The sequence below is a fragment of the Peromyscus maniculatus genome, chromosome 17 (assembly GCF_049852395.1).
Source record: "Peromyscus maniculatus bairdii isolate BWxNUB_F1_BW_parent chromosome 17, HU_Pman_BW_mat_3.1, whole genome shotgun sequence".
In the NCBI taxonomy this organism is placed as follows: Eukaryota; Metazoa; Chordata; class Mammalia; order Rodentia; family Cricetidae; genus Peromyscus; species Peromyscus maniculatus.
In genome coordinates, this window is record NC_134868.1 from 32,315,000 (window position 1) to 32,340,840 (window position 25,841).

Here is a 25,841-nt window from a genome sequence, read left to right on the forward strand (position 1 = left end):
CCGAGCTCTCATTGCCTCCGCCTGAATGGTGACCCTCTCTGCACAATTGAGCAATTTAAATGGGAGCTCCGGTCCACGGCACTTCCAGTTATCACGGGGCCTGTCAGGAAACAGCCATCTTTTGTACTCTCGACTCTCTGTCTGAGATAAGGAGGAGAACGTGGCCTGGTGTGTGTTTCCTGACGCTGTCAAAGTGTCAGGATGTTGCGGGTGGCCTGTCCACATTGTTTGGTCACCCTAGGCTGGACTTGGGAAATGGTGTCATTTCTGCTAACCACTGAGTCAGACAGGCTTGCTTAAGTGCCAGCGCTTGCAGAAGTACCAGTGAAGGCATTTGGGAAGAGGTTTGGTTTGGCCAGTGAATAGAAGAGAGTCCTTTAAACAAGTGTAATGGAGCTGGCTAGAAAGAAAGTTGTTGAAGCTTTCCACTGGATTTGTATATTGGGTCAGAGTGGAAAAAGATAAAGTTTACACATCAAAGCTCAAACCTCAGTTTTTCAATTTGAAGCGATAAAATGGGTAGGACGGTGGTGTCACAGTATCCGGGTTCGCGTCCTTGGGTTGGAAGCTGGGTGGCCCAGGGCCTGTCACGTCCCATCTCTCCTGCTCCAGTCTTATTCTCTCTAAAGTGACAGTGTACACGTGTGTGCTCCAAGGATGGTCATGAGGCTCACATGAGGTAAAACACCCGTGCCTGGTGTGGTGTGTGCCTTAATCCCAGTACTCAGGAGGCCGAGGCAAGAGGATCACTTCCACTCCTAGGCCAGCGTAGTGAGTGAAATACTATCAGAAATTCCCCAGAACAGGTTCTTCACACTCAAATGCACACGAGACCCGACCAGTCGGTTGCTGCTATATTGGCGTTTAATGTGGGGTTAGTGGTGTGGGTTTTTATTCATGCACTCCCAGTTAGGAGGGACTTAACATTTGTGAGTACATAGACTTTGACTCACTAAAGTGAAAACTCTGTGTATGTTGCTGGATTGGAGTGGAGTTTGAAGATACATGCAGTGGTGGTCCTAGTACCGGACACGTTGTAGGCTACTTAAGAAAGAGCTGCTGTCTTCCCGCTCACCACCACTTCCACCATGAGAGTACCCACCAGCATACATAACCCGGGCTGTCAGTGTCACGGTCAACTGCGTGATCTTTCCTTACCTTCTCCCTGAACATTGGGGCAAGATTCTCAAACTACTAAGAGTTTTGGTGAGTGAAAGACAGCCCATAAACACTGCAATTCAATAGCCTGTTCTTTTTCCCCTTCAGAGTCTAATGGTTTCCTTCCGTCTCCACCATCCACCGACTCTGGATGCCTTCTCAGTTGGAGCCCTGATAGTCTTTTTCTAAGCTAAGCCTTCTGGTCTGACATGCAACCAGCGTGTTTCTCTTATCTGACCCACATCCCTTCATGGAAAGCCTGTTTGCTTGGGCAAAGTTTTTCAATAAACCCCTCTGTCTCACAGACCAAAACCATGAGGTTCCTCCTACCCCAGTGACCCTCATACCTTGCACAGATGTAGTTCACGTATCATCTGTGTTCTTCTGTTATCTTTCAGACTCTGTGGTCCTTAATTGAGACTCTTTCCTGCTTCCTCTTTAAAAAAAAAAAATCATAATGAACTCTCCATTTGCATAGTTTATTGATATTTATTGGCACCTGGGAGTTTATAATTTAAAGACCAGTCTACCAGCATTATTTCAGTCAAACATGTTTTATATAGAATAAAGTTCCATTGTTCCATCCCATTTTTGTTGGAGACAGGGCAGCACTGTGTAGATAGACTAGGCTGGCTTTGAACTCAGTCTTTGTGTCTCTGTTCCATCAGGTTTTTTTTTCCCTTTCTACTACATTTATTTGTGTGTGTATCCACATGTATGTGCCCTAGCACATGTATTGAGGTCAGAGGACAGTTTGCAGGATTGGGTTCTCCCCCTCCACCCTGTGAGTTCCAGTGATGGAGCTCTGGTTCTCAGGTTGGGTGGCAAGCCTGATCCCCTGAGCTATCCAGCCAGTCCATCAGTTTTAACAGACACTCATATAATCTACACTTGCATCGAACATTTCTGTAATCCCTGAAGATTTAAGTCTCCCCTCCCTTAGAAGCAAATACTCATTTGGTTTTGATGACTAGCTATCAGTTTGTCTCTTGTAGAATTTCATGTAAATGAAAGTGTAGTGCACTCACTGGAGTCTGGCTGCTTTGGCAGAGGATCATGCTTCTGAGGTGTTTTCATGTGTCTTTGGATTCTTTTGACAAGCCCAGGTCACACCCCGTAGCCTCCACTAAAGACATTACTAAGGATTGTGGGCCTTCGATAGCAGCGGCTCTCAACCTGTGGGTCGCAACCCCTCTGGGGTTCAAACAACACTTTCATAGGGGTCACATATCAGATATTTACATTACAATTTATAACAGTAGAAAAAATCACAGTTACAAAGTAGCAACGAAAATAATTTTATGGTTGGGGGTCACCACAACATGAGGAGCTGTATTAAAGGTTCACAGAATTAGGAAGGTTGAGTACCACTGATCTATAGAGTGGTATGGCACTAAGACCATACAATCATGACTCATGGGTGTATTTTTTTTTAAGCCCATCCTTCCTGAGCTGCAGGTGTATGCTGAGAGGCACCGCCTCTAGGTGAGCCAGCCTAGGGAGATGACACTTTCTCCTGGATGGCCCCTTGCTTCCAGAGTCCTCTGCATATCTTCTTACTCTAACCCTTATGCATCCATCCCTCAGTGTCTGGGAGGCATGAGTTGAGTCACTCAGCACCCAGGACAGCCACTGACTCACCCTCTATTATCTACACGCATATCAGTCTGGGTCTTAAGTCTTTCTCAGACCTGTCCTTCCTCTGCGTTCCTGGAGCCATAATTTCTGTTACGGAAGATTTTGCCACGGCTACCCAACAGGTTGCATATCTTACCATCAGGCTGCATTTCCCTTTTTGTGGGTTCCAGAGATTGTGCTGGTTTATCTGACATTGTAGCACTCACTGCCTTCCTTGTTTTTGTTTTTCTTTAAAGCCTGACTTTGTGTCTAGGTGCTCTTTCTATTCCTGCCTGGTTTCCTGCAGGTCTCGGCCGTGGGGTGGTCTAATTCACGCGTCTATCTGCCTCTCTCTCCTGCATACGTTACCTTTCTGCTGATGTGCGCTCTCTCCTCTGTGTGCTACTCTTCTATTCTCGCCTCTCAGACTCTTCATTTACTCATTTTTAAGATGAGTCCCCTTTAAAACGTCTTGACCCCAGCCAAGTTTCACTCAAATCTTTCAAACAAGTTATTTTTTATGTTTTCTTTCTACCCTTTGGTTACTTGGTGGTGCACACTAAAACTTTGTACTTAGCTATTTGTTTATGTGCCTTTCCCCTCCCTCTAGAGCTACAAGATATTCAAAGGCAAAGTCTCTGTCTCCTTCAGGTGTATAGGCCTGGGGTGCAGGGATGCATAGACCACAGTTAAGGAATGGATTTTTGCAACCCACGATGGTGACAGGGAAGCTGGGCATCTCCTTGTAGTGTGCAGATGTTTAAGGGGATATAAGCACAAACATTTCCTTCCATTGAACTGCTTTAACAATGACACTTCTAATTTTCGGAATGAATGATAATAATAATGATGATGTATAATTCCATTGGAAGTGCGATGTCTCACCATGACAACAACAGTTTACCAGATTCTCTTGAATGTCAGTCTTTGCAGTATTTTTACTGTTACAGTTCTTGCTTGCATGGTCAGTATCTAAAGCAACTTTTGCCCCCGAGAGAGTCATTCTGATTCTTTCTAGAGTGTGTTGAACAAAAAGTGGTGTATGGCGGCCTCTCACCATAATCTCGGAGGTTCCCATTGTCCTTAAAATTAGATTTTTTTTCTTCTATATAAAGAGAAATATTTGTTAGTTTGTTGTGGTGTTGGGGATCACACCCAGGGCATTTCACATGCTAGACAAATCCTCTATGGAGCCACGCCCCTAGTCCCAAGGAAGACATATGTGTGTGTGTATATATGTGTGTGTGTGTGTGTGTGTGTGTGTGTGTGTGTGTGTGTGTTTGTGTGTTTGTCTGTGTGTGTATTAAATTTAGCCATAAGTTGGGGCTAACTCCCATATCTTTTTATTAATTATCCCCGATTTTTTTTCTTGAACTAAATGAGATTTTAACCCTTAATACACTAAACATTGCTAGAATTCCTGGGATAAATACATTAAAAACCTCGGTATTTTCCCCTCTGTATGTGAAAATTAGGACAGATGTTGGGGACATTTTCTGAGTTCTAATCACTCCTAAAAAAACAATATTCAGCCCTAAGTAGTTTGTGTCATACAAAAGAAACTGAGGTTTGAAAGCTACTTTGCTTTCCTACTGTAAGTAGCTCCAAAGCCAGAGGGTTTGGTTAAGAACCCAAAGTGGCCAGGCTACCAGATTTCTGTTAGTCCTGATAGAACGTGCTTTGTATAACTAAAGCACTGGAAAGTCATTTGGAATTAATACCAGCATGCATGGACAACTAATAACTCTTGGGATCCTTCTCCAATCAAAGGTGTCAGAAGAAGTAACTATTGCTAAATCGGAATATCTCCTTACCCTCTTAAAAAAAAGTAAATTGTTAAAAGCAGAATATAAGCCACCTGATGAGCACTCACCAGTGAGCTGTGGACTGCCTCACACCTAGTGGGATGTGTTAATGCTTTCACCTTCCCAGTTCTGGCTATAACTACAACTATACAACAAGGCTGGCTGTCTAAAGTGAGTTAGACACTCTATAGCTGATTACAAGAGGGATTTTTTTAAAAAGTAGAATGTAATGAAATAGCAGCATGAGGAAACTCCACCTAGAGTGTGTGTGTGTGTGTTTTATCTTGATGAGGTATTTGAAGGAGGAGTTGATACCTACCTCAAAATTGTTATCTATGTCTATCCTAAATTTGGATATAATTGGCTCTATTGCTTTGTGAAAGTCCATGTTCTTTTACCTACAGACATGCAAACTACTGCCCACAGTATTTTGGCCTAAGACTTCTTGTCCTGTTTTTTTTTTTCCTAACTCTAAATCTCAAATTTTCCTCACTTTGGGGTCACTTGTCTAGAACAGTAGTTCACCAACGTCACTGTGAGATGAAACAGATTTTCCTGTTCTCACACCCACCAATTCTGACTCGGTTAGTTTGGGATGGAGTCCAGGCATCTCCACTTTTAATATCATCCAGGTGCTTCTGACACCAGAGCACCTGGGACTACATCCCAGCACCCCACTCACTGTCCAGAATGTTGCTTTTGTGTCGAAAGATATATGAAAACTAAGCAAGCATCTAACACCAAATAGCTCCAAGGGACTTTAGTTCATTCCTATATGTTGAAAGTTTATGCATGCCTGAGGACTTGTACCAGAGCTTTTTGATTCTGCTGCCCTCAAAAAAAAAAAAAACAAAACAAAAAAAACAAAAAAAAAACCCACAAACAAACAAACAAACAAACAAAAACCCGGAATAATCTGGTAGGAGGCAAGAGGGACTAGGGAGTGAGTGACTGGGAATTAGTTACTGCATTGTTTTGATTGACACCTGGTCCTTTACTCTGGGATTCCTGTTCTCGGGCCTGCGACTTAGGAACACATTGCTACTGACTCAGCCATACTTGTCCCTGATCCACTTTTCAATCCTAGATTTTTTTCATGTATATGTGGTGTGTGTGTGTGCTGTTCTGCAGCCTGTGGTTGGCTAGTGCATGAGGTGAAAACAGCCCCCAAAGCCTTCAGTTCTGCCCTGGAGTGGGAGGAAGGACACTGGCAAGGAGAACCAGCTCCAGGGAAGCCCAGCGGGGCACCTCCTCCAGAAGGAGGCAGATAGGCTGAGAGGACCAGATTACCACCTACCTGCCAGGAGGTCTTTGTCATAACTAATCCCTTTAGGAAACAGAGGCCAGGGAAGCATTGTTCTTCACGCATCTTTCAGTCTCTTGTGGCTCCAGGCAAGAATTGAGGTATGGCCACCCTTGGTGTCTGCCTAACTCCCTGTGAATCCCAAACTAGGGATGGTGGCCAGTTAAATCCGGTTTGGGAGTTCTGTGTTGGGACACAGGGGGTTCCAGGTCTCAATGCAGGTCTGCCTTCCCAGTTCCATTTGGTAAAATGAGACTTGTTGTGGTACCTGCTTAGCAGCTCAGAGCCTGCATGAAAATATATACCTGAGGGCCTTTTGCAAGGTCTGAAGTAAGTGTTCGTAGTGGTATTATTGATGGGGGAATAGATTTAATGGTATGGACAGGGTATTTTTTGTTCTGTTTTTTTGTTGTTTTTAATTGATTCTTTGTGGATTTCATATCATGTATCCCGATCCCACTCATCTCCCCACCCTTCGCATCCATTCTCTGCCCATGCAACACACTCCCTACCCCCCAAAACAAAGCAAAATTTAAAAGAAAAACTAAAGAAAAAACAAGGAAGAATCTTGATGTGGAAGCTGTAGTGTGGTCCTGGTGAGTCACACATTTCACCCTTTAGTCCATATTTCTTTAATTGCCAGTGTTCATTGCCATGAGTCATTGGTCTGGTTGAGGGCTCTGGCTTCTGCTAGACTGTCAATAATGGACCTTCGCTGGGACTCCTTGGATATCCTGTTGTCCTGTGTCATGGAGATCCTGCAGCTTTGGATCTTCACGTGCTTCAGCAGTTGATAGATGAGGTGGATGTTGGGATATCGTATGTAGATGTAACCAACCGTCTTATTAAAATAAGAAATACGGAACCAATGTAAAAGAGAAAGCCAAGAGGTCAGAGCTCAGAGCTAAAATCTTACCCTTCCTCCTGCGGTGCTCCTACCTCTCCGAAAGAGAGCTACTTCCTGTGTGTTTGTCTTTAATATAGTCTTTCTGTTCTGCCTTCTCATTGGTTGTAAACCCAAACACATGACTGCCTCATCACTGCCTGTAAGTACCGCCCTCCAGGTCTTAAAGGCGTATGTCTCCAATACTGGCTGTATCCCTGAACACACAGAGATCTATGGGATTAAAGGCGTGCGCCACCACCGCCACGCTCTTTCTATGGCTCTAATAGCTCTGACCCCTGGGCAACTTTATTTATTAACATACAATCAAAATTACATTTCAGTACAAATAGAATACCACCACAATCATATCCCTGATTCTGGGCTTGGGTGGTAGCTGGATTTGTCCACCAGGTTTCCCATCATCGATATTCACCTGGATGAGCCCTCCAGCACTGCCTCAGCTAGCTCCCCCAATGCAGCCTGCAGTGAGGAGCAGGGCTAGTTCTCCTGCTCTCAGGCCCTTGGGTCCGGCTCATTGGCACTCATCCACCAGGGCCAGCTCTACTGTTTTGCCCAGGCGAGGTGCAGGGCCCGCTCTCCCGATCGCTGTAGGGAGCATGGGGAGTCGGGTTTGGCTTTCTTGCTCTCCACACCCTCAGGGCCAGCTCACCTGCATGCCAGCCAACAGGGTCAGCTCTAGTGTTGTGCTTGGACAGGCTGCAGAGCCTGCTCTTCCAGATGCTGTGGCCAGTGAGGGATGGGCAGGGCCTGCTCTCTCACGCTCATGACCCTGGGTCCAGCTCTCTCTGCCTGCTGCAGGTGGCAAGGGATGAGGGGGAAGGGTGTCTGGCCCTCACCCATGCCACCATGTGGCAGATGGGTGGGAGGGAAGTCTGCTCTCATGCCCTCAAGGGCCGCTGGCTCACCTGCAACCCGGCCACCAGGGTCAGCTCTACTACGCTGCCCAGGTGAGGTGCAGGGCCAGCTCTCCCACCACCACAGGTGGTGAGGGGTAAGGGTGAGGTCTTCTCTCCCTTGTGCAGATAGTTTTATAAAAAGTCAATAACCAAAAGTTAGGATTTGGGGGGAGATTTTGAAATTGTTCACATAGATTTGTGGGCATCATGCATAAGAGCCATCAATCAGAAAGCCATTTACAGCTAATTTAGAGGAGAGCCTTGTCTACCTTGAGTCTCCCAGGTTACCTTGGGAGAAACAAAGTCTGAAGGTCTTAGTGCTGGATAACTACCATCTCCAACCCACCACCCCTCATGCACTGGTGTCCCACTATCCTGAGCTTAGACTTGCTGTCCAGCATATAACAACTCCACATTACCCTTTATCAACGGTGTGTGTTTTTTCACTCTGTGAATCAACTCACTGAGGTCTGGAAAGTCAGAAATGCCTATTGTTCACAGAGTCCGGGTCCCACTTTTCTTGGTTAGTTTTCCCCCCCCCAGCAACACCTTTGCAAGCAGGTTAGACCCATACTTTGCCCTGAAAGTGTATCGTGATAGGACTTCATGGAGTAATATTGGGCAGCAATCATGGGGAAGGCCCTGTCTGTGGTTTCGGATGGGTACAGGAGAAGTGACAGAAAGTTATCAGTTGCGCACTGAAGAAAGGCATAAAAGAACCAGCACTACAAGCAGATGGCTGGTTCCCGGGTGGCCAGAGAGACCAAGAGGAGGCCCCAAAGCAGGCAAGGCACATTGGACACAAGCACCCCTATTCCCCTCATAAGTGACACAGAGGAGCGGAACCCTGGAGGAAAGTGAGCCACGCAACTGGAGAAAGGGGCCCTCCCTTTTTCCTGTTTGCCCTCTGCTGCTGCTATCTCTTACACAGTACAGAGTCTGCCTGGGTTTCCACGTGAGCCGTACCTCCCACACTTTCCCTTGTCCTTCTTCTGTTTGTAGAAGAAACAAATCTCCTGAAAGCCAGGGATTGGTGTCCAGAATATAAAGGACAATAGTAGTAGGCTGATTTGAGGAGCAGGCTCCAGTAGCAACCTGCTATGTGAATGTGAGTGTGTGTGTGTGTGTGTGTGTGTGTGTGTGTGTGTGTGTGTGTGTGTGTATGTGTGTATGTGTATTTTTACTCTTTAAAAGTTTTCCAGGCAGGGCTTCTCTGTATAAGAGCCCTGCTGTCCTGGAACTCTGTAGACCAGGCTGGTATCAACTCACAGCGATGAGTTGCCTGCTGCCTTTGCCTCCCAAGTGCTGAGACTAAAGGTGTGGGCTACCACCGCCCAGCTTCATATTTAACATTTTTAATCCTAGACAAACGTGTGTGTGTGTGTGTGTGTGTGTGTGTGTGTGTGTGTGTGTGTGTGTGTGTGTGTAGATAGTGTGTGGTGAGGGTTGGTGCTGAAGATAAACTCTAACCATTATATTGTTTTGAACTTCTAGCGTGTCTTCAAGGAATCTATAATTAGGTTTGAGTCTGCTGGTAATAGCAATAGGAACATATATCACACATTGAGCACAGGGCCAGGCACTTCACCAGTGTTGTCTCTATTTCCTCTATTATGAGGAAAAATGTGAGCGACCTTTGCAAACCACACGGTAGGCAACTAACCGGAGTGCCGGAATTGGAACCGGTCCTCTGGCTTTATTCTATGAAGTGCTTGTGTTCTCCAGCATTGACGATACTGTCAGTTGTCCCCCCATGAGAAGCGTGCTACTCATATATTAAAAAGAAGGCCACTCTGTGTCTCTTCCAAGAATACTGACATTGTCAGGCTGTGGCTGTGTCGTGTTTTCTTCCATAACAACATTCATCAGTCAGCAAAGGGAAATCTGTCTCCACGAGATGGAAATAATCAGTTCAGCTGCACCTCCCCTTACCCCCTTACAGAAATCCCCAGGGACTGATTAAGTATGGCCTCACTTCCTCTCTGCTAGGGGTAACTGCCAAAGGGCCTGAGATTAGTATGGTTCTGTTTTCCCAAGGTCAGACTTGACCACACAGTGGTGCCTCTTCTAGACGGCGTCCAAATGATTGTTTCTTGTGCAGCAACTTTTCCTTGCTCAAATAGCTGTGATTTAGATGGGCAGGGGGGGCAGGGAGCCCCGATTTTCCTGCTTTGGCCTTGGCCTAATAGTCTCAGGGCTTATGCATCTCTGAGTAAAAGTGCCAACCTCTATCTTTAACACAGATTTAGACTGGAGAGATAATTTTGGAGAAGCCTGTGCCTTTCTTTTTTTATGTCTAAACGCTTTTTTTTCTTATCTCCTTGTGATGCTAAGGATTGAATGCAGGCAGTTGTGCATGCTACAAACAGAACATTATCACTGAGCTACATCTGTAGCCCACCGTTTTGCAGGGAGAGGCTCTTGTTGTACAGCCCAGGCCTGCTTTGAACATCTCGTTAACCCAGGCTAGTCTTGAACGCCCTATCCTCCTACCACAGCTTCCTGAACGACAGGCTATCATGTGTCCACCATGTACATATATAGATATTTTGAGACAGGGTCCCACTCTGTAAATCTGGCTGTCCTGGAACTCACTCTATAGACCATTCTGGCCTCTAATTCACGTAGATCCACCTGCCTCTGACTCCCAAGTGCTGGAGATTAAAGCCATGTACCACCATGCCCTGCTCTAGCTAAATTTCTTAAGCTAGATTGCCGGGGCCAGCTTTTAAAGCTAGCAAGCTTATGTACTTACAAGTGTACATCAAGCATCTCTCTTCTATGTGTGCTTGCTTAATCATGCACAAGCTTTTAAAACTCAGCTAATGGAGTGTTTAAAAGCACGGACCAAAATGGTAGATTTTCTAAGCTGAGAATAGTAAGTAGTGCACACCTTTAATCCCACCTAGCACTCCAGAGACAGGGGCAGGCAGATCTCTTTGAATTCAAGGACCACCAGAGCTCCATGGTGAGACCCTGTCTGGGGACTCAGGGGATGGGTGGGTGAATTTTTCTCTTCAAGTAGTAACTCCTTTAAAACAACTACTCTTGACAGTACGAGGAAACTCACGGTCACTCACTCTTAAACCTGGAGGTCGTTCTGCTTTTGTTAGTTGTCAGATGAACTGAAAGCAGTGGACTTCTGGCAAAGGAGCAAGACAAAGGCAGACTGAGGATAGGCAGGAGCCAGCACAGGTGACCCTGGAGCCCCTCCATGCCATGAGAAGCCAGGGAAAATCGATAGCCTAAAATTGGGTGAGGACCTTATTCTGCCACCACCCACATACGTTATGTCCCAGTAGATGACAAGGAGCACTCTGAGAGCCCCTAATACAGTGCCTACATATGCATCCTTCTAAAAAAGAATTCAGGGGACTCTCCACCAAATCACTGCTTCCCTAAGAGCCCAGGCCGTTGATCCAAACTAAAGCCATTTGTGTGAGTGCGAAGTGTAGCCCAGCTGTTACACACAGCACTGTAAACAGCAGAAGGTCTCTGCACAGCTGCAGGGTGATGTCACCTTCTGGGGCCGGTCCTGCCCTTTGGTTGTTGGAAGCAACAGGACTGAGCCATCCGCTCCCCCATCAGATCTCCTCCTTCTCTCTCTCTCTCTCTCTCTCTCTCTCTCTCTCTCTCTCTCTCTCTCTCTCTCTCTCTTTCCGGTTCTCACCCCCCACCCCCCCATCTGTTCCCTCTTCACCAAGCTCACAGGAGCCAGCAAAGCTGCACACTGTTTGGGCTACTGGTTCTTGTGTGTTTAAACAGAGCAAACAGCCCTATCCGGTGGTTAATGGGAGAGGATTTCTGTATATCCCATCTGATTTTAAACACCGACATACTATGTATTCAAACTGACAGTAGTCGGATTATAAGCAGATGTGTGAAACTCTGGCAGGTGTCGCATATAAAAGCCCTGTGTACCCACAGTAGATGCAGGCTCCTTTAGAGCAATGGGGTTCACCAAGACGCTTGTGTACTAGTTGTGCCGAGACGCCCATGTGCCAAGACAATTGTGTGCAAGATGCTTGTATCTGGTGTGAGTTCTTGGATGAGCTTGGTCATGTTTGCTTGTTATTTGCTGATGTATGAAATTGTAAAAACAGGATTTCCCTCACTAGAAACTGATCTCTTCATTGATTGGCTACAAAGCACTTTTATAGACTAATGTGAGGTACACAAGGGACCTCATGGAAAGGCTTCGTTCTCATTTTTACATGTTGGAATGTAAGTGTGAAGAGTGTGTTTTACAGTATTTAATCCCAAATGGTTTCTGTGATGACCCCTGTCATCTGGCTTCCCTCCCCCATTTTGGATCTTCCCTCCAACATTTCTGCTTTGTGGATTGGTTTGATTCTGATTTTTGTCTGTCCATAGTTTTGTTTGTTTTGAGATAGTTTTGCTCTGTAGCCCAGGCTGGCCTCAAACTTAGAGATCCTCCATGCTTCAGGCTCCTGGGTGCTGGGATGGCAGGCCTGCAGCACACACTGCCACAGCTGGCTCTTCTTTGGATTTTTTAGTACCCAAGGCACTGTTTAGATACAGATCATGTGGGAGTAAAGCTCTCCGTCTTCAGAGTAGAATTTTGTTAATGTTATCTGTAAGTGACTCTACTTAAAAATCCATTGTGCAAATCAAAATTGTAACGTACCACCTCATACTTGCTCACATGCATTAAGTGAATATTCTATATATTTTCTTTAAAAGAAAAAAATGAGATTAATATAACTATCATTTCCCCCATTCCCTTTCCTCTATCCAAACCTTTCTATATGCCATCTCCTTATATCATTTTTTTTTTTAAATATGTTTTGGTGAGGATATGGAGAAAAGAAATCTTGCCCATATATGGAAGAAGGGGGCTTACCAAGGTGGGAGATAATGGTAGCAATAATCAAAATGCATTATGTGTGTGTGTGTGAAATTACAGAGAGAAAAGATTTTTATCTTGGTTCACAGTTTTGAAGGTCTCAGCCCACGGATCTCTTGACTCCATTCTTTTTGGCCATCATGGCAGGGAGAACACAGGGTTGAGGAAACCGTTTGCCTCATGGCTGGGAAAAGAAAGTAAAGAAGGGACAGCATCCTGATGTCCCTGGCAGGATGCCCCACTGACCCAAGGTCCACCACTTTCCAGTGACACTGCGGACCTCTAGCACACGGGCCTTTGGACATTTCTTATTTGAACTACAGCGCTGATCACAGGATAAGTGATGTTGTGTCTATGCAATGGTGGGTAAATGCTGCGCATTTCACACATTGAGCAAATTTAAAGGCTCGTCCCTTTTACGTCCTTTTCAGTTGCTGCTTCAAGCACCTGTGAGAAGCTAGAAAAGGCTAGGAATGACTTACAAACAGCATATGAAGGATTTGTCCAGAAACTAAACCAGCAACACCAGACAGACCGGACAGAACTGGAGAACCGGCTGAAGGAATTCTACACGGCGGAGTGTGAGAAGCTTCAGAACATCTACATCGAGGAGGCAGAAAAGTATAAAACCCAACTGCAAGAGCAGGTCTGTGCCCCACCGGGCTGCTCTGGGCATGGCTGGCTGCTTGAGTTCTAGATGCTGTCTGTTTCTTAATGAGTTATCCCTTGCTTTTTAATTTAATTGGGGAAAGCTTTGGGGATTTTTATGATGAAACGGTGTTGAGTTAGAGAAGGGGGAAGCAGTCAGGCACTGTGGTACAAACCTGTAATCCCAACACTCGGAAAGCTGAAGCAGAAGGATCAAGGCCTACCTTGGCTGCAGAGAAAATTCAAAGTTCAACGTGGCTAACTTAGTAAGTCCCTGGCTCAAAATAAAAACTAAAAACAGGGCCAAATATGTCCTCGGTGATACCAAAGTGATGAGTTCCAGGATTCAGTCCCCAGGGTGGGGAAAAAAAAAAGTGTGTAATCCCATCTAGCTACCTGGAGAGGTTGAGGCGATTTAGTAAGACTGCCTTAAAATAAAGAGAGGGCCAGAGCGCAGAGATGCAGCAAGAGCTTGCAAAGCATGTCCAAGGTTCTGGTCCAACCTTACTAGTACCTAAATAAAAAAAATAAAAAAAAATAATAATTCTCTTTTGAAGAAGGGATATAAAAACCTCCACAACAATCCCCTTGGAAACACCTTGATGTTTACCTACTGAACCACTGGCTTGTAATTTTTTTTTAAAATGCCTTTTTAATAACCCATTAGTATTAGTAAACTTTGATTTCCCCCGTTCTCTATTTGGCTTCATTTTTTATTTAGTGATATGTCTAGTTCCTACAATGCGCCAGGCGTGTGCTAGGGACTGAGATTGGTGCGGCAGGTGTGGGGCTGAGGGGAGCCCGTGAAGCGCAGCTCCACTCCTGTGATGGACTCGACCATTACCATTAGTGCACCCGGTGGAGCTTGGACCCTCTTCGTTCCTGGGGCGGATGGAGTGGAGCTGTGGGCGGGGCGGGTCCAGAGTGGCACCCGTGTGAGACGCCCGTTAGTCGGATGGAAGCACATGAATGAAATCCCTTGTGTGCGCTCCTTGATTCAGCTCGGCGCTTCGGTTCTTATTGGTAAATATTATCGTTCTGTTTGTTCCCCACAGTTTGACAACTTAAGCGCCGCCCATGAAACCACTAAGCTGGAGATCGAAGCGAGCCACTCAGAGAAAGTAGAATTGCTGAAGAAAACCTATGAGACCTCCATTTCAGGCAAGGGTGCCCCATGACACTTCAGTAGAGATGTCATGGGAATGCATTGTATTTACGAAAACGGAAGTGATTTGTAATTGTCTTTTTTTTGCACAGAATGCTTGGCGGGCCTCTTGGCTTCTTTGTGCACTGTTCATTGTTAGTGGGTACCCTTTCGGGTTAAGGATGCAAATAATGGTTCATTATACATGCCAGACCTTTAGGAAACAGGACGAACTTCCAAAGATTGCAAAGGCCGATTTGGTGCTGGTGGTCAGTGGTAGTTGCTACTTTCAGTCCTGGGGAGGTCAGGGTGTCCGTTGCTAGCATAATGCTGTAAAGCATCCATGCCTGAGTGCTCTTGCACATCACAGCTATGGCGCGGTCCAGGTGCCATTTGATGGACAAGGACAAGATGTGCTGTTGTGACCCCACCATCATCGGAAAGCTTGAAGTCAAAAGGAAGGACCAAGAAGCCTTTTTTTTTTCTTCTTCAGTACAAAGTCAGCTGTGCAATGGGGTGTGTCCACACCATGAACCAGCTGCAGCTCACAGAGTAGCAGGGAGATGTATGGCTGTACTGGCTGTGCGACCTTTAGGGAGGGACTTCTCCAGAGATGGAGCTGTGTGGAATCAGAGATAGTGATAGACAAAAGTGGCTGGCTTACATGCACATTTAGTAAACATTGTTTGAATTTTAGATTTGTTTTCTTCTGGAAATGCAAATTGAAAGGAAGACAGCCCCTGCCTCCCTAGACCAGAAACCAAAAACCTGTCTTTTGAGACCCTACCTTTCATTCTGAGATTTTGAAGGTTTTCTTGACCTCTATTAGGCATCAGAGTTTCTGGTCATTGAACCAGAAATCTCTGCCCTACCTAGTAAAGTCGTTCTGAGAAGACATTGCTTAATTTATAGAATCGCATCTTAATGAATGGAAAGGAACGTAATTTATACATCATCAGCTTGCACAGATTTATACATCAGGTTGTGGAGTCATAATCTCATAGGGTGATATAACCTTAACAAAACACAAAAACAAAGCCCTCTCCTTTCCAGAGATCAAGAAAAGCCATGAAATGGAAAAGAAGTCGCTTGAGAATCTACTTAATGAGAAACAGCAGTCACTAGAGGTGAGTCCTCCTTCCTGGGGCTGTCAGATGGTGTGGACTTGGCCTCTGCGGATGGACCTTTGACCCTTTCCTGGTATCTGATGCTCCACGTGTTACTGTTTGTGTCTTAGAAACAAATCAATGATCTGAAGAGTGAAAACGATGCTTTGAATGAAAAGTTGAAATCGGAGGAGCAAAAGCGAATATCAAGAGAGAAGGCAAATTCAGTAAGTTGTGTCTTCCTCTGTTGCTACTGGATTTTCTTCTGCTCACTTGCCATTTCAACTCAATTCTTTAGCAGCTAGAGACATCATTGTGGTTTAGAGTCTTCTTCGTGCTTGCCGTGTTTTATTTTAACTGTACAAAATGATTTTGTTCACTGATTTTTTTTTAAACAACTCCCCAAATTATACACAGATCCAAATCCAGAAGTCTAAGCAACTACCTAAAGGAAACTGAGAAAAATCTGAAATTAGAAAAGTTTTTGTTAAAAAAAATGCCTTATTGTAATATGATTACACGACCATAAACTTTAGTATTATATTATAGTATATTTGTGACATTGTGTGTTAGTCACTGGTATCTAATTCCAGAATTTTTTATCTCCCTGAGAGAGACCTGCACTCATCAACAATCACTGTCCATTCCCAAATGACTCCTGTCCTGAGTATACCAGCATTCTGCTTTCCATATCCATGGATTGCTTGTTCTGAGCATTCCATATAACCAGGCGATACATAATCTTTCCTAATTATCTTTACTTAGCCTGATGTCAGTTCGTCTATGTGGCAGCATGTGGCTCCATATCATTTCTTTTTATGGATGAAGAACATACATGCATGCATGTAGGCAAGCACTCATACACATAATAAAGTAATTTTTAGATGGGGAAATTATACTATTTTCCTCAAATGCATATGAGGAGATTTATCTAAGGTTCCCAAAAGCCATATTTAAAAGGACCACATGGAGTTTTATTTTTGAAGAACCTGGAATTGAAGATACATGGGTGGTTTCTGATATGACCCTTCTGGGTCTGGGACCTCTCTTGGCCTTTACAAAGCAGATTATTTGACCCATAGAACACATTTCCTCTTTGTGAAGTAAAGACTTTGAAGAGTGAGATAAAGTAAATCAAATCTCTGATTCTCCCTCAGGATTCCTCCGGAAGGAAGCTACTGTCCCAGGAGGTAGTTTTGATCACCTAAACCACTGAATCCTCAGAAACTTGCATTTAACATCTGGCCAGTAGGTCAGATATAGCTGATTTGTATTGTCAGGTGTTCAGTTGAATTTTCATCAGTTAAACAAGGGCTGGGGTGTGGGGTTGCCCCACTTTCATAAGTGTCCATTTGGGAGACTGTGTATGTTCTGTGGTAGTGTTATGGCTGTCTGAGAGGTATGGCCATACAAGCAAAACCCTGAGGAAAGCCCAGAGACTCAGGACATTATCACTGAATGAATGCCATTTCCCAGAGTCCTGCATGTGTACTGTCTTGGCCTGTGTTTCTCCTCAGAGACTGACTTTGCGTAGAGAAAACTCCCATTGCCTTTTCTCCCTCCAGACCCCAGTTTAGGACTGGAGAGAGGCCCATCTCTATCCAGAGCTCTGGTTTCATGTTGTAAGCAATGGCTCTCTTGTTTCTAATAAGAGATTGGATGCAAGCAGCATCTATCCCTATTAAATGACTAAGGAAAAAATAAAATGTATGTTGTTGATATTATGACCAAAATGGTCTTAACTCTTCTTTTTTATTTCTTTGAAACTGCGTAAGCCAGGCATGGTGACTCATCTCTGTCATTCTGGCACTGGGGAGCCTGAGACAAGAGGGTGGTCACAAATTAAAGGCCAGACTGCGCTGTGTGAGTCCCAGTTCAGCCTGGGCTATAGAATGAGAACCTGTCTCAAAGAAAAAAAAAAAAGACAAAAATGAAAAGAAACATACATTTAGCAGACATGGCAGTGTATACTTGTAATCCTAGCAGTGGGAAGTGGAGGCAGGAGGATTACTTTGAATACCAAGTCAGTCTAGGTTTCATAGCATGACCCTGCCTGTGTCCCAAAAAGAAAAAAAGGCAAAAGTAAGTCACTAACTACTTGTATAAATCTAATCAGAGATTCTGTATACCAAGAGGTTGGACTGTGTAATATGTGAAATAAATCAGAGCCTTTATCTTGGTGTGTTTTCTCCAGAAAAACCCTCAGGTCATGTATCTGGAACAAGAACTGGAAAGCCTGAAAGCCGTGTTAGAGATCAAGAATGAGAAGCTGCATCAGCAGGACGTGAAGCTGATGAAGATGGAGAAGCTGGTAGGCCTCCTCCAGGATGGTGGATTGGGCACTTCCCATGTGGGGCACGGGGTGTTGCCTGGGATCTAGGGACTCGGCTCACAGCTTTAGAGCTATGCAGCTGAGCTAACTTGTACTTAACGGTATTTGGAATGCACAGAAAGTGTCAGAGTTGCCCTGTCTCTTCCAGATCTATTACAAGTTGATTAACTGCTGCTTTCCAGAACACTTTTTTTTATAGAAGACATATGAAGCAAGAACTAGTTTTGGAAAAACTATCACAAACCAGGCTCACAATTCAATAGTCTGTGAATCTTCACTGGCCTAAGGAAAATTAATTTTTTTTTAATTTTAATTTTTAGTATTTTAATGCACCACCCACCCTGGACAGGAGAGACAAGTGGACATATTAATTAATCTCATTGGCACAATATAATCTAGTAGAATGCCTTATCTTTTTAAGAATTAGAGGATGATTAAAAGAAAAAAAGCTTTGTGTGTTGAAGATTTAGCCTCATCGGAAAATCGCAAGCATTGTTGAAAACCGGGATCATCAGAATTTGAACCTTCTCACCTGCGTTTGAGGGGCGTGCCCTACGGGTACTGGCAGCCTTGGGCCAGCCCTGAAACACAGGGTGTGCCATCAAGGACAGGAACCACGCTGGCAGGGTGGTTACCAGCTTAAGTGACCCTGGCTGCTGCCGCCGCCTTGCTCCCAACTGTCAGCCAGCATCCAGTGCTTCCCGTCTCCTCCACTCAGTTGTGGGCGACTTACCACTCGATGAAGAAATGTCTCATTCAATCCTAGACCAGCCCGGAGAACAGGGGACCCACTGGGCGCTTTTGTCTGTTCGACTTTTTGTTTGTTCAGTGTTTGGGCACTTGGCTCAGTTTGGTGTTTTGTTTCCTAGAGATAATTAACTGGTTTTTCAAGGGAGGTAAGGCTGAAGTGAACTTACAGGCGCTCACCTCACCTTGTCAGGAAATGTGGTGGTAGCAGGGAAAGGCTTTGTTTTGTTTTTTAATCCACTAGGGCATTTTAATTGGCCATAATGAAGAATGAAATTATGCCGTTTGCAGAAATAATTGATGGAATTGGAGATGATCCTGTTAAGTGAAATAAGCCAGACCCAGAAAGACAAATACCATTTTCTCTCATATGTGGAGCCTAGATGATAAGCATGTATATACATATGGCACGAGAGCCGGGGGTCCATATTGGAAGAGCATGAGGCCTAGCAAGGGGGGACAGGAATGAATGGTGGAGATATGGTCAAAGTACATGAACCCCGAGATGTAAAATGCCATTATAAAGCTCATTACTGTGTACAGTGAGACATGTGCTAATCTTTTTTAAAGGAAATACATATGTAGTGGCCAAAGGGGTGGGTGGGTGGAAGTATCCATTTTTAGCAGTCAGACATGGATGTGCCTTAGTTTCCTTGTGTTGATGTGCAGCAGACTTCTAAAACCTGGGACTTTGCCCCATTGCTGTGGTCAGCTTGGGGCTCAGCTGGGACTGAAGGGTCACGAGGGTCTCACTTCCACCATGATGCGTGGGTAGGCCGAGGCCAGTGGGTTCCGGGGCCCCTGGGATAGGTGGCTTCACAGGGATGACTGGGGTGTTTCTCTTTATGGGCATGGAGACATGTGTGGCAGAACAGGTAGCAAATCTGACACAAAGGCACCATCGACAACCTTCCCATCAGTAACATCCTGTCAACCCTAAAGTCTCGAGACAAAGGTGCACGTGAGGGCTCACTGCAGTTGATCTGAGTGCAGTCACAGTAAAGGCCCCCCCCCCCCCCCCCGTGATTCAATGCTTCTGTTGATGACAGTGACATGAGGGCAGACCAGGCTTATAACAACTCAGCCACTGCTCCCTATGAATGGACCCAGAGTGTCGCCCAGCTTCAGTTCTGATATGCATGATCCGGCAGGGTTCACGATGGCTCCTCTTGCCCACCGTGAAGCATGACATCTCCTGAGCTACTAAGGAGATCTCCAAACTGACATATTTTTAACTCCAGCCCGTTCTAGTTTGAGAGCATACATCTATCAAGTAGAGGTCAGAATGGTAGCAGCAGATACTTACAGCTGGGACACTTCACCTCTGCCCATCACTGGAGGTACCAGAAGTACAGGAAATGTTTTTTTTTTTTCCTCTTTAAGGAATGCAAGAAACTCCTAGTTGATAATAGGCCCAACCCAGCACACATAGCACGTCATGCCAAAGGTCACCCTGTGACACCTGCTCAGCAGGTTGGCAGCGATGACTCAGGACACCCTGTTAATAATTCGTTGCTCCATCTTCCGTTCATGCTTCTGAACTTATCAGAAGATCTCAGGTGATAAAATCCTCTGCTATAAAAGTACAAACATATCTTAATTTCTATTGAGCCGTGATAGTTCTGTTTTATGTCCCGACCAGGAGGCATCCTAACAGTCAGCGTCACACTGTTGTTCATATAGGAGGACAGGTTGCTATGACAATGGGTACACTCGGTGCCACTGCCACGTCGTGTGCTTAGGAGTTTCTGGGCCTTTAATGAAGTTAGAACACTTAGTGTATCAGGGTCTTTTGAAGGAACAGAGCTGATACAGTACACATTAGAGGAGAATTTGCTGGCCTGGCTTACACCGATGAGCTCAGAGTAGTCCAGCAATGGCTGCTGGAGAGCCTGAGAACTATTCAACCCACAAGACTAGGTGCCTCCTCTGCAGTTCCCTCCTGGTGCCAAAGGCTGACGGGATTGATTCCTGGAGAGCCTTTGATCATCAGTCCACACTGGATGCCCGAAGAAGCTGACTCTAATATCAGAGATAGAATCAGCAGCAGCAGTAGAGTAGATAAACTCCCAGTACGAATGAGGGTCAAGCAAGAAAAAGAAAAAAGAGAGAGAGAGAGAGAGAGAGAGAGAGAGAGAGAGAGAGAGAGAGAGAGAGAGAGAAAGCAGCTTATCCTTGGGTGTGAGCCACTACCAGATGGTGCCACTGCCCACATTTAGGCAATCAAGCTGATACTCCAGAGGCATGCCCACAGGCGAGCCTGATGAAGATGGCATTCATTGAGGCTTTCTTCCCAGATAATTCTAGGTGGTGTCAAGTGGGCAAACTAACCAACACACTTAGCATGAGGACACTGCCTAAGAAAGCAAGCTTTGAGAGCTGGCTCTGCCAGCAGTTTGCTCTATGACAGCAAAGGCTGAGTTTTTACCTCTATAAAACAAAGCATTGGTAAAGTATTTTAAAGCCAGTTGCCACTGTTTTTAATTCCAAGCTATCCCAGTTTGTGGTTTTTATCTTGAATGCTTTATTCTAATTGTTTCAAGGTGTTTCCTCTCCCTCTACCCCACCCCCTTTTTTGCTCTGTAAATGTTTTTCTAGAAAGTTATTTCATCTGACTGGCTTATCCTGAATGTTTTCTGGGCACGAGGATGTCTTAAAAACAAGAATTCCACCTAGACACTGTAATCCAAGCCAATGAGCCATAGTAGGCTGCCAGAGCAGGGACTTGGGGTTAAATTTGGCCCCAAGTTTATTTTGAGCTGTGATGTCACCTCCCAAACAAGTAATAAACCATACTTGAGTACAGTGAGTGGGGATTTAATTAGCTGGCCACTATGTTCAGTGATTAAATGCCTTTGTGGGTCTTACCCTTTAATCTCTCAACTGATCAGTTTGTGAGAGTGAAGGTTGGGAGACCAGCAGGACCAAAATGTCCCTCGACCCACACAAGGAGGTTTCCTGTCATTATTTCTTCTGATGTGCTACAGAGCCTTGCTGCCTCTTCACATGTCAGCACACTACTACGGTTCCCCTCACTCAGTCTTTTGACGGCATCCTGGATCAGGAATATGCCTTAGGAAGTGAGGGAATTTATTTATTCATTTGTTTATGACTCTAACCCTTGTTTACCCCCAAGGTGGACAACAACACGGCATTGGTTGACAAACTGAAGCGATTCCAGCAAGAAAACGAGGAATTAAAAGCTCGAATGGACAAACACATGGCAATCTCGAGGTAAAACTACAAGAGTCTGTCTTCCCTTCTCTCATGCTCGAACATCGGCTGCTCCCTTCTGGGCACGCTCTACTGGATACCTTCCGGGCATCGAGTGAAGCAGATAGAGAGGCACTGGTTTCCCTCTGAAAGTAGCAGTTTAGGCTTCTACCAAAGTGGCCTAGACCTTCTCCCCGACCTAGAGCTCACAAACCTGTAGTGATGGCTTTCAGAGAGAGAGAGAGAGATCACAAATGTGAATAGAAAATAGCCCTTGCATTAAGACAGGAATGAAATAAGCCATAGCCTTGTGCAAGTGCCCCACTGCTTCCTGGGAAATTGCTCAAAAACTAGAGCTGCCAATTATTACTAATAGGATTATTTATTTGGGTCAGGCTTACGCTTCTGGTATTTGGGAGTTTTATTTTCCTTTTCGTAGTGCATAGATAGACCTGAGCCAGGGACCTCTCACATGTTAGACAGGCCCTCTACCACCCACCTATTAGCTTCCCTGAAGTATTTGGGTTTCTTGGCTTTAAAGAAACCTATGACCCCGGGCTAGATCCTACTCTCCCAGAGTAGGTTTCTTGCCCCTTCATGTTTAAACTGGAAGAGTTGCTTTTTGACTTGGATTCCACATGGTCTTTGGGTTTTTATTTTCAAGGCAACTTTCCACGGAGCAGGCCGCCCTGCAGGAGTCCCTGGAGAAGGAGTCAAAGGTCAACAAGAGACTCTCCATGGAGAATGAGGAGCTGCTGTGGAAGCTGCACAATGGGGACCTGTGCAGCCCCAAGCGATCTCCCACGTCCTCGGCCATCCCTTTCCAGTCCCCCAGGAATTCCGGGTCCTTCTCCAGCCCCAGCATCTCACCCAGATGACGCTTCCTGAACTCGGGAGAGTCTCTGAAGGCACCGAGCGAGGTGTGTGGTTCTGCAGGACGGACCCTCTCGTGGGAAGAAGAGCTGAATTCGCTTTCTGGAATTTCCACAGGAGAACTGGAAAGCAGCCACCACCCTATCGGCTACTTACGAGTCGGAAGCTCCGGAGGATGACTTTTTAACTTGGTCCAAAAGCCTCCTCCAAAAATAGATTTTTTTTTTGGAATTGATGTGGACGTAGTTGCACAAAGCACTTAAGGACGAGGGAACCTTGTTCTTTTGCCTTCCTTCACCTAAGCATAAGGGGAAACTCTCAGGGGCCTATTAAGAAAAAAGATTTATAACCTTTATAATATTCTTCACCAGAGACACCTTCTTGTGATTTTTTTTTTTCCAGTCTGACTGTGGGCGGAGGTATGTGTGATCGAAATGGGTGTGCTGGTGTGTCACGTGACTGTCACAGTCCTCTCTGCTGTGTATTAAAAGTCAACGGCTGACTATGGCTGGTCCTGTATTAATCAAGTTGTGGTCGGTGTACACGTGTCAACAAAAGCCATAGGAGAGAGAGAAAGCAGTGGTTGCTTGTGTGACTAGCAACTCCTCAGCACTGTGACACAGCGGGGCTTGGGTATGACAGGAAAAGCCTTTTAGTTTGTTGATGTCTGTACATTTCTGTTAGCTTTTCAGCGTTCAGTTTTGTCAGTTGAAACCAGTTTGATTTTTTTTTCCCCTGTAGATTTTTTATGAGCCTAACTCCTATGCTCCGATCCATTTTCTCAGGCTATGAGCTAATTTTTCTAAACACACATCTGTATAAAGAAGAAGAGGGCAGTACCCATGGTGGTTGCTGCCTTATTTTCACCTTGAATCTAAGCTATCTTCAGAGGTCAACCTTCGTCTTCTCTCCCCATTGTCTGTACCCACCATTCCTTGCTCCACCTAGGGCCACAGAGGCAAGCCTTCTACCTCTTAGTTCCCCAATACAGAGTGCTGTTCCGGAGCCAGCTTATCTTTGAGGTGCTGATCCAAGAAGCTACCATCCGGATCGGAGAGTACAAATTTTGGAAATCCTTAGGGAAGTCAGTAAAGATGGCCTTCAGCGTGTACTGATGGCCAGAAGCACCTTGTGAAACCAACACTTCCTGTTGAATAGATCAAGAGTCCGAGTGGTTGATGCTGACCTGAGGGCCCCTTTGGGCAGTCCTCCCGTCACTGGAATGTAACAGAAAGGTCGACCAAAGAGTGAGAAATGTGGCTTTATGCAACTCCTTCACAGTGCATTTGAATTTCTTCCCAAAATTTCATTTACCCCCTCCCCAGACTAAGACGTGGTGAAAGGTAGAAGGATCGCTGTGGCTGCTCACCTCCACTCCCCAGCTTTTGTCAGCGTTGTGATGTCAGTCAGTATTTACTAACCCGTGTTCAGTGGCGGATCTAATAACCCTAGAGTTAGGACAGATTCAGAATACTAGAGGTGGATATTAGAGTCGTCATGGGCCTGTACACTGCATAGCTCATGGATATTCATGCTGCATGCTTTCTATTAATGGTTGTGTTCAATGAAGTCTCTAATCGCCAATAGTTTATGATGTATGTAACCTTCCATGTTTGCTTCTGATAAATAGAATGTAGCTTCACTGCCACCTCCTGGAATATCTCTGCACCCAGTCCCAAGTTGTGCCCAATGACATTAGCCAAAGTTGGGTTTATCATTTATGCTGTAGTTACAGTCAAAGTTCATGCGATTCCCTGTCCTCCTCCATACCATTTAGGTTTCTGGAAAGTCAATCTTACAGCAGTTAAAATACCTTTCAGAGGTTAGAAGACACGAGAGAAGATAGGAAACAAAAGAGAGCTTTTACATTTTGTTTTTAAACAATGTTTTTCGTAGGACATAAAACTTGACACATCGTAAAAAAATGTGGATGTGTGAAAATCTGTAGTTTATAGTGATGGAAAGTGTATTTTACTTTGATCAAATAAATAATGCTGAAATATTCAATATGAGAATGGCAGCCTCTGGCATACTTCACTCTTGAAAGCATTAGGTTATGTTCTATACACCCTTCTCAACTCTCATTAGTTAAGACAGTTCCCCATGCTATTTTACGGAACTCCCAACCCTGTAAAATTGTTGTGGGCTGAAATGGATTTGCAGAGCTTGAGTTCAAGATTAAGCTTTTCCAAATTCAAATACTGAATTTTGGCTAGTTTAAATAATTTCTACTGTATGACAAAAGAAAATTGGAAGAGCTGTGGTCTTAAGTACTTCTGAAGATAGGTCTAGCTAAAGTTGAATCTTTCTTAACCTGTTCATCTATGTTATGTGAAAGACTGAATTGTTTAAGGAATTTAAAAATTAGTACTTTTGGTGTGGCAATTTAATGTAAAAATGTGATTTTTGATACCTTTATAAATTAACTCATATTAGCTTTGATAAAGTGACATATCTAAGCATTTGAATCTCGAGTTGTTGCTTGTGAGTAAGCAGTTGAACTTGGTTCAAACAGAATATGAGGTACTAACACAAAAATTGCTGTGAGGTCCTTCTGGATGCACAACAGACAACTCATCTCTTTTTTTTTTTTTTTTTTTATAAAATCTTGCTCATTTAATAGAAATGATTGTACAAAGTTGTTGACATGTTTTCTTGGTATAAAAATTAGAAACATGGCTGTAAGTAATCAAAATACAAAGTTAACACTTCTATTAATAGACTGACTTCCTTTTAATTTGGATGTCTGACCCACAGGCTGGCCCTTGGTGTTGGCCTCCCACAAAGCACTCATCTCAAATGTTGTGTAGACAGATGGCTTCCCCATCGGCTCATTATACTTCGCTTTCTAAGTCAGGAAAACTCAACAGTGGTAGCTACTGTAGTCTGCCCTCGGAGATTCTGAGCCGTGCATATGTAATAGCCTGCATCAATGGTCTCAAAGTCTTCAATGGTAATGACACTCTGGGAGATTCTTGTGGTGTGGCCCAGGCCTCTGTGGATCAGTCTCCAGGTGTCTTGAATGGTCACAGGCCTTTCGTCCTGTTTAAAGATGGTACACAGACTGAAGCCAGAGGGACAAGCTGCTTTACTCTGCTCCCATCCACCCGACCCATTCTCGAATACAAAGCACATGCTCACTGAAGACCAGTTTGTATGCTGAGCTTATAGGCTTTTTCTTTTTTTTTTTAACTGTATACTCATTCAAGGATGCATTTTTTTTCT

The 25,841-nt window shown here is 44.7% G+C and overlaps 2 protein-coding genes across 9 annotated transcripts in view; one reads left to right on the plus strand and one right to left on the minus strand.

Annotated features, from left to right (window-relative positions):
• Window positions 1-25,084, plus strand: part of Mtus1 (microtubule associated scaffold protein 1) — a 149,167-nt gene extending 124,083 nt beyond the window's left edge. For all 8 annotated transcript variants that reach the window (XM_076553486.1, XM_006996674.4, XM_076553487.1 and 5 more), the window contains 7 exons: window positions 12,985-13,199; window positions 14,257-14,362; window positions 15,399-15,472; window positions 15,583-15,678; window positions 17,646-17,762; window positions 21,667-21,764; window positions 22,408-25,084. In XM_076553486.1, the coding sequence (XP_076409601.1) occupies window positions 12,985-13,199; window positions 14,257-14,362; window positions 15,399-15,472; window positions 15,583-15,678; window positions 17,646-17,762; window positions 21,667-21,764; window positions 22,408-22,621 (920 nt within the window). In that variant the 3' untranslated portion in view covers window positions 22,622-25,084. The remainder of the gene's footprint in view (window positions 1-12,984; window positions 13,200-14,256; window positions 14,363-15,398; window positions 15,473-15,582; window positions 15,679-17,645; window positions 17,763-21,666; window positions 21,765-22,407) is intronic.
• Window positions 25,085-25,216: 132 nt separating this feature from the next.
• Pdgfrl (platelet derived growth factor receptor like) overlaps window positions 25,217-25,841 on the minus strand; it is a 62,667-nt gene continuing 62,042 nt past the window's right edge. The window contains exon 6 of the mRNA XM_006996673.3: window positions 25,217-25,658. Coding sequence (XP_006996735.1) covers window positions 25,470-25,658 — 189 coding nt within the window. The 3' untranslated portion in view covers window positions 25,217-25,469. The remainder of the gene's footprint in view (window positions 25,659-25,841) is intronic.